Source organism: Accipiter gentilis, chromosome 6, assembly GCF_929443795.1.
Source record: "Accipiter gentilis chromosome 6, bAccGen1.1, whole genome shotgun sequence".
Lineage (NCBI taxonomy): Eukaryota > Metazoa > Chordata > Aves > Accipitriformes > Accipitridae > Astur > Astur gentilis.
The window spans coordinates 42,392,683-42,404,804 of record NC_064885.1 but is presented as its reverse complement, the minus strand read 5'-3'; the positions used below and the strand labels follow the sequence as shown (position 1 = coordinate 42,404,804).

The 12,122-nt window shown below is 44.3% G+C and overlaps 1 protein-coding gene across 1 annotated transcript in view; it reads left to right on the top strand.

Moving 5' to 3' along the window:
• SCHIP1 (schwannomin interacting protein 1) overlaps positions 1-12,122 on the top strand; it is a 183,938-nt gene that overhangs the window by 43,843 nt on the left and 127,973 nt on the right. Inside the window, exons 2-4 of the mRNA XM_049803623.1 lie at positions 5,825-5,889; positions 6,771-6,851; positions 9,983-10,133. Of these exons, the coding sequence (XP_049659580.1) occupies positions 5,825-5,889; positions 6,771-6,851; positions 9,983-10,133 (297 nt within the window). The remainder of the gene's footprint in view (positions 1-5,824; positions 5,890-6,770; positions 6,852-9,982; positions 10,134-12,122) is intronic.

Sequence of the window (12,122 nt, the reverse complement as noted above, 5' to 3'; positions counted from 1 at the left end):
CTAGGATACGGGATCCGACGTGAATGTCTGTGCTGCGTCTCCCTGCAGTAACTAAGTCATTTCAGCGAGGCTAATTCATATTTTGTTTCTAAATCTGAATGTGAAACATGTTTAAGTAGGTTTCGGTAACTCTATTGATGGCACAATTTTTTAAAGTGATCTGGCAAATCGTTCTGACAGCTGTGGATCGCAGAGCCCCTGTAGCTGTGTTAATCTTGTGCAGTTAATGTACTTTTCTGAAAGTTCATAGCTGAAGTGTTCGAGGTCCCTGTTGGGTTGCCAGAGCAAATAAAATAAGATCATTCCCTTCCCACCCCCGATATACAAAACCCACTATCATCTGACGTGTCTCTTTGTTCCAAGGTATGAAGCAGTTGTCACCATCAGACATTTAATTACCAACTTTACAGAATGCTCGGTGTATTTGTGGTGTAGCATTATCTTTTATGTTCCAGCCCCAGACATGGGATGCAGAATGCTCTACACATCCCTGAAATGGGAATTAATGCAGCTGGTCTCGCGTCCACCCAAACTGGCGCTCCTTGTGCCTCTGATGTACCCCCATAGTGGGCACACAGCTGCCACTAAGGGTGCTGCTTTGGGGAAAAACCCGCTGTTTTGTACCAAGAGGGAACAGGAGCTTTAGGGGGCTGCTTGTGTAATCCAGAGAGTTTCCCACGGGAGCAGCACCTCCATGCCGGCATGAATGGGTGCCCAAAATAGTAGCAAGTAAAAGCCTTCACTGCAAAGGATCCTGATCTTTCTATCCTCTTTAGACTCATTGTATCCTGCTAAGAGGCTTAATTAACACACTGCTTGACAGGTCTTGTCAGACTGAAACACAGACTCTACATCATTTAATACAGGGGCCACGGTCTTCCCTGGGAAAAGAGGGCAAAATATAAATGAAAATGAATAAAATGAAAAAAAAAAAAAAAAAAAGAAAAAAAAGAAAAAATATAAAGTATAAAATGAATAAAACCCAAGATGCTTCATGGACACAAAAAGAGTGTGGGGGCAAATTCTTTGTTAAATGGGAAACAAAGTCTTAAAAATAGGGGTAGCAGCAGACACGGGTGTAAGCAGCTCAGAAGAGCGTTGGCAATGGACTGTTTTCAGTAACCAAAAGCAGCTGGGGTGTTTGAAAAGCAGCTGAGGCTGCTGCTTCTGTGCTGGAATACAAATGGCACACGGCTCAGAGCTGGTGCTAAAGGTGGTTTAGCACCGCACGTGCTGTCTCCAGACCGGCGCGATGGACTGGGAAAGGGGAACAGCAGCAGGGAGAGCTTCATTATCTTGTATCTGCCTGTGATGACCACAAGATTGGAAAATGGCAGGAGGTGAGGATGTTAAAGCCTATAAATTGGCTTCCTAATAGGTGATAGAAAGAGGCATCAGGTGGCTTTGATCAGGGGATGGATCCTGCATGGCTTCTGGTCTTAATGACAGCAGGCATTGCAGCATTTCTGGCTCCAGCCTGCCATCAGCTGTGCTTGCCCTCGCTGTGCCACCGCTTCAGAGGTGGTGCTGGAAAAGGAACCATCGGTTTCGCACACGCCGATGTCAGCGCTATGAAGAAGAACTCATACGTTTGTCTTTAAATACAGCAGCTGTGGAACGATACGACAGACTAACGTGTTCGCTGGCAAGAGCGGCCGTGAAAGCTCCAGTGATCTTTATTGGCATTTCCAAATTAAAGCTCTCAGCGCCGACTCCCTCCCTGCATAGCACCGGCAGGCTGGTGAGACGTAGTTTGCCTTCAAGGCAGCGGTTGGGCTGTGCTCTGCTCTGCCACATCTCACCCAGGTGCTGTCAGGCAGCGCCGATGCTCCAGCCCCTCTCCAGCACCCTCCCTGTGCTCACCAGCACCCTGTAACCCAACACGACGGGCGCATCCTGCTCCAACAGGAAAGCAACCGTGCCGCTCCAGTGTAGGGTTTCTGCGGTCACCGTGGGCTTTCTGTGTCAGGAGGATCTCAAACTGGCACTGTGGTGTTTCAGCAAGCGACTTGCAAGCAAGGAGAGGAAGAAATGCACGTAAGTGGAAGTTTTCCTGCATTGTAGAAAATCACCATTCAACAAAATTTCAAATAAGATTCGGAAGAACATCAATGAAACAGAGAACTACCCAAAGCTGACATATTTGAGTAACTGCTATACTCACTCTTAATTATAAAATTGACCTCTCCCCCCCCACCCCTCTTTTTTACTGCTATCTTTAGGCTGCGGTTCTACTGGAATCGAAGCTTTCTCTTCCAATCTCCATCTCTCTGACCTCTCAGGAAGCACTGTTGTATATTCCTTCGGCAGTGACAGATCTCTTAGGCAGAGATACTCAAACAACGGCACGCATGTCCAAAAAGGATTTTGAAAATTAATTTTTAATATGTGGCCTCTGCCCTGGTTTTTCTGTGCTAGTCTAAACCCACGGGTATAAATAGCTCCACTGACCTGAATGGATACTTTTGGGTATAGCAGCAAAAAAGAATCCTTGCCTGCTAGTGGAGGTAAATATTCACCTAGGTATGATTTAACATCTGCAGATTTCTTTCCTTACAGTTTGCTCTAATAACTGGGGGGTTTTTAAAACAGACTTATTTGAAAGGAATTTAAGGACTCGTGCATTTAGATTGTTTTAGATTTCTGCTCCTCTGCATCTAAGCCTGCCTCGACGACCCCTTATCTGCTGGCTCCCATCATCTCTACTGCCCGTCAAATAAGAGGTGACATTTCAGTGCAAGCCCAAACGAGAACCAAAGTCTACGGCAACCTCTGGGTCCCTCCATGAAAAAAAGACCCTGAAAACTGCTGAAGGCAGCTGGGTGAGGTTGCTAAATCATTGCACTGGACATGCACACAAAGAGCCTGGGCTGCCTTGGGCTGCGTGGAGCCAAACACAGCTGATTTGCAGGGAAAAAGGCAGAGGGACTCAGACCCTTTTTGCTCTAACGAAATGCTGACAGCAAAGCCAAGCCAGGCTTTTATAACGTGTGGACTGTGCTGGGAACCAGCTCAGCGCAGCTTAAGACGGCTTTTTTACGCAGGCTTCTCCCCAGCGAGAGACTATAGACTCTATAGAGCCCCTTGGTCTTTTCTGCCCCGTAAGGTTACAGGCTTTCCTGGCCATAATTAAGTCATTGCAATAGCCTAGTTTCCTAAAAGTACGGGAAGACTGGAAAATAATTAATGCATAAGCAGAATATACACACTAAAGACCAGGAGGTGACATTTTAGTTTGCTCTTAACACTGGTCTTGCACTTCAAGCTTTTATTGCTTTTTCTTCCGTAGGTATCTCTATGTGTCTGGAGCTGCCCAATAGCTGTTAACGTCTGTATTCAACTGAAGAAGGAAAACAAAAACTGCAGTAAATTTTACAATATGTTTACGTTATAACCAGGTTTATAGGGGCATCATAATTCATCATGTATTCCAACAGAAGTATGGATCTCTTCCAATTTAATTTTCTGAAGTTCGAGTTTGCAGCTGGGTCACTCCTGGTGTAATGTGGGAGATGCATCTCCTAAGGCTGTGGGTTGAGAGAGCAGCATCCCGGCTGTCACTGCCACCCATCAGATACCACGCCAGGGGCTGAGGGCAAAGCATCCCAATCACTTTCTGTGGGCGCAGCAGCATAGCTAGCTTCATAAATTTTGTTGCAAGGAGCAATAATCAATACTTCATGGTTAATGACGCAAAACTGAAATTAGTATAGATTTTATGTCTCCTTCTCTTCCCAATTATGCAAACATTGCTATGCCCCTTCTGTAGTTGCCTTATATTACGGCTTTTATAAAGACCGTCCGGTGATGTTTAATTGAAAGATTGAATAGTCAAAAATGTCACAACCAATTTTGGCTTTTACTTTTTTTTTTTTGTTCAGTCTTCACCCTGAGGTTAATAGAAAATGATGTCAAACACAAGAAATGATTTATGTAAGTCATGCAGGTTTTGTCACCCAGAGCTATATATAAAGTCAATTGCAAATTGTTTTCTCATTCTAAATTACTGTACATAGCTCTGGGGTACACTGAAAAAATGACCAGCGGAATAATATGGGAGAAGAAAAGGTTATCTTCTGAATTGAACTGTGCTTCGAAGAAAAAAATTTTGAAAGTTGCTTGTTTTTAATATGCTAGAAGAGGCTGTTCCCCAGATCAGGAAACAAAAAACCAACCAACCAACCAAACAAAACCACCAAAAAAACCCCCAAAAACCCAGGAAGGCAAAAATAAAAAGAAGTTTCACCACTGGATCACTTCCAATGGCTGATGAGCAGTAGGCAGCAGCCAGGCCTCCCGAATCATGCGCAGTGCGTTATCAGCTGCAATGTGTCCACAAAATGGTGCTTCAATTAGAGACCCAGTGGGACAAAGACTGGGGAAACATCTAACTTGTCATCTTGACAAATCTCATTTATGCATAAAATATATTCACAGTAATAGTCCTTCCAAGGCTGGGAGGAAATGAAAGCTGTATTAGGAGTAAATCAGCTACCAACTGTGATCTTGTTTCATGTTGAACAGGGTACAGTTTTGTACAGGATTAAAAAGTGCCGCGTAAAATTTCTCTGTTTCACAAAATTAGCTTTAATTGGGAAAGCAGAAGGTAGAGTCGGCTGATCTGTTGTGCTCCTGGAGACTGCAATAGTCTTATTGGAAACAAAAATCTTTGATTCACCCCCAGGTCAGATAAGATACACAAGACAAAAATACCCTTGTTTTGCCTTTTTAATGTCCTTAGTCTTCCTGGGAATCCTGTATCTGTATGCAAGGCAGGTGTGAAGTAAATTACCCTCCTTCCTTACTCTCAGTAGCTTTGGCTTTTAGATTTGATTCCTGACTTAATGAGCTAAAAGAAGTCATGAGTTAACATCTTTGTGTTTTGCATAGACTTCTCATCTTCCAGTGTTGCTTAATTATCGAGCAGTTGATGTATAAACACAAACCTGAAAGCACATCCCCACCTCTCGGAGTGGTGATGCTCTTTGCGGTGCGTCACAGGGATGCGCTCTGGAGGGTTCAGTGTTTGGTTGTCAGCTGAGTTTTTAGGGTGACTGGGCACGTGTGCTCTGCGTGTTATTGTCCCAGCGATGCCAGGGCACTCTGCAGTATTGTGCCCTGTGAGGGGATGGAAAGTTCAGCCCAGGAACTGCAACCCCTGGAGCACACACTTCTTTGCAACCAGGTTCTCCTCCGCCCCTCAACTCCCACCCCTTCTGAACAATGGAGTCGGCTACAATCTAGTTTTTTTAAGCTGGATCTCTGTGCTGAATGTCGTGGGTAGATTTTTCCCAGGACGTTATCATGGATGCAGGGAACCCCAGCTATGTATCTGCAGTTAAATTTGTGACATCTCTGCTATTGAAACAGGATCTGATGCAAATACCCTGGTAAAGGCGTTGGGCTGTAAATCTCAGCCAGTGACTCTCTTAATTATGCAACTGAATGCTGTTTGATTGCAGAACAATGAGAAGTGCCTGAAAGTAGGAGCTCATGCTCCCTTGCCTCTTACGAAGACCACCTCCTCTCGAATCAAAGCAGCCACACACCCATGACATGAACAAATACTTTCCTCTTTTGCTCTGCCTGTTATTTTTGTAGGTCTGATATTTTCTTCCAAACTTGTGCTGGACGTGTTGATAAACATATTGGTTTCTCTGTAGTTATTTTGGATATCTAAATTTGAAAGCAATTCTGTAGACATTACCTGAGGGACTGTTTTGTTTAGTGGTTGATTCACAGTGTTTTGAGGTTGAGTGGGAATCTCCAATGTCAGCCAAGGGCTTCCCATAAGCACATTGAAATGTTTTTTCTTTCCTTGTAGGAAGAACTCAAAAGGCTCCAACACACCTTGGAACAGGTCAATGATGGCAAAGACTTGCTTCAAAGGTAAACCTGTGATTTCCACAGTATCTCACACATGATAAAGTGAAATGGCTTTTAAAAGGCAACAAGCCCTTTCTGAGGGACAGTCTCTTTGTTATAGACTGTTTTTCACTTGGTAATGTACGAAATATTCAAGATTTTGCATCTCTCCCATAAATGATTCTTATTTTTAGTTACAGGAGGATAATTTCTGAAAACTGCTGCTGATTGAATGATGTAATTAAGTGTCCAGTAAAGTCTCAAAATAACTCCACAGGTTGGGGTCTAATCTTACAAATTTTCATGCGAAGACCTTTCATCCATGTTGCTAGTCCCATCCAAAGCAGTGTCCCAAGGTGTTTGATTTTTATCTTCTAGCATTTTAAAATTGCTTTCTCAAAGCGATCGGTTTGCAGCACCAATTCCTTGGTCATCATTTATTACAAAGAATTTTTTCTTCATATTCCTGTATGGCTTTTGCTGATGTAATTCATTTGCTGCCGGCATTACCATTGTTACTCTCCATTTTACTCTCCAGCTTTTCAAACACAGCCCCAGGGATGAAAGTTAATTTAGCAAGAATATCTATTATATTTGCCAGTGGGGTTTTTTATTTGCAGAGGCTTCTTTGCTGGGTGTGCCTGTCTCTGAAGCTGTGGCATCTGGAAGGTTTAGTGCAAGGACTCAGGCAGGCTCCGATCTGGAAACTGGATCCAAATTCATACTTTTTGTCAACAGTCAAATGGGGCTGGACACAGGGACCCAGATGCCTTCCTCCAAAGACAGCAACACTTTATAATAAGCAGCTCTTGTATGTTCTTGTCAAAATTTCAGAATTAATTCACAGTGATTGCAAAAATGTCATGCTGAGATGCATTAAGCCCGTTTTCTTTTCTTTTCCATAGCCACCAGCTTGCGATGGATGAAGAAAATAATATCGAAAAATATCATATCAACTTACAGCCCTTGGAATCAAAAGTGAAAATGTAAGTAACAAAGAATGTTGTTTCTGCCTTTAAATGCAGCTGAGTTTGTCTGATTCCTGAACCGCAGAACCCAGACTATATCCTTCGTGGATTTCTGTGTAACTTTAAGTACATAAAAAGCCTCAATTTAGCAAGTTAACTAAGCTCTTTTCTACCTTTAAGCATGTGAACATTCTCTTTGAACTGAATTTCAAATGTTAAACTCCAACGTTGCACTAATTTTGTCATTTCCTCTGTGAAACTGAAGAATATGTGAGAATCTGCTAGAGTTTTTATACGTACAGAGAACGTTCTAGAGGGGGGGAAGTCCGGCACGGAGCAAGCAGTCTCGTCAGTGGTATTTATCACATCTTACACGAAGCCCGGTTAAAGCTCCCCAGGCGCCTCACGGGACTCCTCTGCAAGGAGCAATCTTGGGTTTGCGTGGGGATGGAGCTGGAAGTCTGAGGGGACCGGGGTTGCTGGGCTGGGGGGTTCAGCACAGCTCTATGGCACTAAGCAGGCTGGGTTTTAGTGGAAAGCAAGGCAGTTGCTAGCACTCAGCCAAGGCACATGCATGACACCTAGCTGCACCACCTGGAAGGAAGAGATAAGCATCACTACGTTCTGGTAACGAACTCCCCGACTTCCAAATGCAGTAATCTGAGCCTTCGTAATACCTTTCCCACATGCTGTAGAGTTTACCGTGGGGTCAGTTATCCTAAAAGGCTTGACCGTGCTGCCTCAGGACACGTGGTAATACTGGGGATATAACTTAAAATTTACCCACACGTCTACCAGAGCAGAGGACTCCTCCTTGCGCCTCTTCCAGCGCTGTTCCTCCAGCCCTGGTGCAGGCACTACCTCCATCCAGCAGGCACGACCTCTGCGTTAACATGGTGCCCCTGGACTCCCCAGCAGAGAGCGAAAGTTTAACATGGCTCCACTCGCATCAAAAAAAGGTGAACATCATTATGCCGAAGCCCCCAACTACTTCATGGCAAAATCTTGTGATGTAAAGCACAGCTTTACACAGAGTTGTATGTGTTGCTACATTACGTACTGAATTTTGCTTTCAGTTGAAAAGCGACAGCTAACTCACTATACAGGACGTTAAAACATTAATGCTATATTAAAATATTAAAAGGACATGAAGTTTCAAATTAAAATCCAGCCAGCATCTTTTAGTCATGCAAATATGAGCCAGATGAAAGAATAAATTTTCAGAGAGCTTTCTACAAGGGTAGTTATGACTTAACCTCAGTATATTCTCAAGCTTTAAAATAGAAAATACATGTAAATATAAATATGTAAATACTACTTGTCCATGTTATGCTGTGGAGCTTGAAACTGAAACAATGCAAAGTGTAAATGCTTGAGGTGTGAAGAGGTTAAAGCAAAATGCATTTGCTGAAAGCTGCTCCGTTGGCACTCGCATTTGGGAGCTTTGGGAGCTCTTTCTGTCCATTTTAAAGCTGTTGCATGAAAACAACACAGGCCTTAACCAACCTGACTGCCTCTGAAGTGCACCTATCCTGGTGAGGCTGTCTGATGCCGTTTCGTTTCTAATCTGGTATTCTTCTAAAAACAACGTACATATATTTCATTTCCTCAACCTTGAGATGTTCAAAATGCCATGGGTGTTGGGAGCGTTGTTCCCAGACCAGGAGAAATTACATGCCAGGAGGCGTTTCCCACTGTCTGGAGTTCCCAGCACTGCAGGCAGTCGATGAGAAGATGTAGGTGTCCTGGTGTTGAGCTTTGTCCTCCTTCTGCGAAGCCAAGAAGGTGGAAGCGCCAGTGTGTAATGAAATGCCTTTTCAGCGGTGTCGGGGTGCTAAATGCTTTTCTGACTTACGGAGATGGGAGCAGAAATGACATCTTGACTGTTAAAAAGGCAATGTAAAAAAAAAAAAATAAATAAAAAAAATATTCCTAGGACAAAGTAAATCCATGCAGATGGCTTTGGACCCTTTGGTTTGAACCGTAAAGCATGTGGCTCCTTCGGGAAGGAGCATTGCCCTGGGGTGCAGGCACCGTGGGTGGGAGCAGGGCCAGGTGGGTTTTGGGCATGGGAGCCCTCCCAGGGAGCACCCCAGCAGCGAGGCCGGGTGCTGAGTGTGCCAAACCCTTCGGGACCAGGCAGGGTGGAGGGGTGCCGGCTCCTACCCGCTCCCCGCACAACTGCCACAGAACTTTGCACCACTGAGAACAACTTAAGAGAAGGTCAGGGTGCTCTACCTAACAGACACACTGAAGGTTTTACTGGCTTGATATCCCAGTGAATAAAATCCCAATTGCTTAAAAATCCTAAAAGGAGCTCTTCCTCGCTCATTGCACTGCAGCAACGCTGCTGAGTCTCAGGTCAGAATTTAGCTCTGCTTTTCTATGGAGTTCACAGATCATGCTGCGTGCAAACACCCACGTACTTTGTGTTAATGCCGTTGCTATTGTAAACACAGTTTTAATTCCCAGCATCTCTCCCTGGTCTCCCTAGCACCTTCAGAAAGGCACAGGCAGTCCGGCACTGCCACCTGGTGAGAGCCATCCTGGCCTCCAGCTCCCCGGCCACCGGCCAGCACAGAAAATGGAATTTTTTTACAGAATTTCACATGAGATTTTAGAAATCTGGTCAAAGCTTAGAGTTTCAAAGCAGAGCTCCTACTGCAATCCCCGTGTGTTGCTTTGGAGGAGGTTTTAAGTCCCCATGGAGGAGATTTTAAAGGACACCGGTCTGGCTCTGAACTGCCACCTGTATCTGCATTATAATCTGAAAGCTGATATAAATATAACATATTGAAGGCTCTTCATTCTTTTAAACAGATAAATGCATATTTTTATTTTGTTTGCAAGATGTAAGAGAATTGCTGAGTTATGTACAGTCTCAAATTTAAACGACTTCTGTAGGTTTAGGGATTTGAAATAAAGAATTGCTTCTACTTAACAGATACTGCAAGTTATACTACTAGTGGCTAATATAAGATCTACAGAGGGTAGTTATGAGTGATCATTATCCAAATCGGAAAACAAAGCGCACAAAAAAATTAAAGAGAAAAAGGCCAAAACCCACCTCTTCAGCCAAGAATAACTATTTTAAATCCTTTTTGTTGCTGCATTCCCACCCCAACCCTGTGCCTTGGTGTTTACCTCAGTATCCAGCGAGCATGGCGTGAGTACCTGCAGCGCCAGGACCTGCCACACCACGAGCAGCTGGACAAGCGCAGTCCGTCCCCACCATCCCTCTCCTCGGACAAGATGAGCAGGTCCATCAGCATGAACACCTTTTCTGACAGCAGCACACCGGTGAGTACAGCCTTGGGGCCCGTTTTCCTATTCGTTGCCTTTCGTTGGGTTCCTTTCTAGGACTTTGGATAAATGAAAGCTAAATTAAGGGCAAATCGTGAAAAAGGGACTTTTAGGGGAGTACTAGTGTCTCAAATGAACCTGCAAGCAGGTGTGCCTCTTGTAGGTACAGTTGAATGTGTGATCGTGCACGTCAGACCTGGATCTCAGCCGATGCTAGCTGCTCTTGATGGAAAAAAGGCGTTTCCAAACGGTGGCGTGTTCTTCTGCAGAAAGCAGGGATCTTCACGTGTTTTTAGCACTTTGTGTTCTCCAAAAAACCAAATTGTGGTCCTTTTCCTACAAATAAACGTGGTTTGTAGGCTTTGTTTGGTTGGTTGTGGTGTTTTTTTTCCTAAAGGGGACTTAGAGAAGTTGATCTAGGGATTAAAAATTAAATTTGATTTTGGAATAAATATTCATGCTGCATTGCTGACCGGGTGACTAGAGGCTGGAGGCTGTACTTCTCCTTTCAAGGCGACTCTAAACTAGAAACCCAAATATAGAGCCCATTTTTTGAAGACAAGTGGTTTTGTGGCTGCCTCTGGAGCGGGATCTTTTAGGTCAATAAATCAGCAGATAGATATAGAGCCTGTAAATATTGGTTTCAGCTTTGTGACAGAGCAAACTGTAGACTAGAGTGCATGAAATAATTCAATAGTTTTAAAAAAATACAGGAGATAGAAATTGCCACCCTGTTCGACTGAGGTGTGCAGGGTAGGTGTGAACAGGTCGTTTGGACCCTTGCTAGGAGCACGTATTGGTCAGCTATAGAAAGCTCTGCTGCCAGTCACCGGACAGCATTCGGTGGCTTCTGAGTTCACTACAAAAATCTAGAAATCATTGCTAGTGGGGTTCTTAAAGCAGATGGAGCCCCTGTGCAAGGAAGAGTTGTTCGTTAGTTTAACTCTGCCTTCAGTTGCGAAGTTGGAGCAATGCCACCTAATGTAAAGCACAAGGCAGGCTCGCAGATCCAACAGAGCTTCTCTGTGCTAAGAACTCTGGTCTTGGATTTACGGGGACAATTTGACTCTTTCCTCCATTGAACCAGGTTCAAACCGAAGCTAGGTGAGCTATTTCCAGCAGCTATTATTTTTGTGACACCGTGGTTAGTCAGGCTGCATTAGATTTGACAGCATTTAATAAAACATTACTGAGAGTCACTGTTTTATTTTTAGATGCCTTGTGTTCGTAGCCAGAGACCAGGGATGATAAACTAGGTTGCAATAGTGGGTTATACACTAACGCCTCATGTATTAAACGAGTGAGGTTCCTCTAATGAGAGAGAGAAATTTGCATACGCATTTGTATCTGCCGCTGGCACTTGTTGGAGCCCGCCGGCCATGCGGAGCACCGAGCCAGCCACTTGGCCACCACAAGAGGCCCCTCGTACCCTGCGCGGGGAGGTTCCGTCAGGAACCTCGTTTGGAAAACGATGCATTTTTCAATGCTTTCGGGTCTTTCGGGGTAAATTGAGTACTTCTGGGAGCTGTACATTTGTGGGAAAATGAAGCTTGGATACTAGAATTGCTGCTTAATTTGTCTTAATGAAACACCCACTGATCTCAGTTCTGCACCCTATTTGTTTAACGCAAAGGAAGATGAGAATATTTTCTCACACTTTCCTAGTGCCAAGCCTGTCAATAACCTTTGAAAAACGAGGGAACATTTCTGAAGGCAAAGGAACCCATATCTATTTAGTGTGACCTTGATTATCGCAATGCCTGAGGCGGTGAGGGCCCCCCAGTTTTATGTGCAGGATGGTGCTCCATTCTGGACCATGGTCTCAGCTTCTGCAGTGCGTGGTTGAGCACACAGGTGTGTGCCCAGAAATACCACGGGCACGTGTGCCTCGGAGCTGGGCTGGATCATCCTTGTTAGCCCTTGGACACATACGCTAAGGATAGACTCTGATCTAATGTAGTAGTGGATTTGTTTCTGTCTGATACA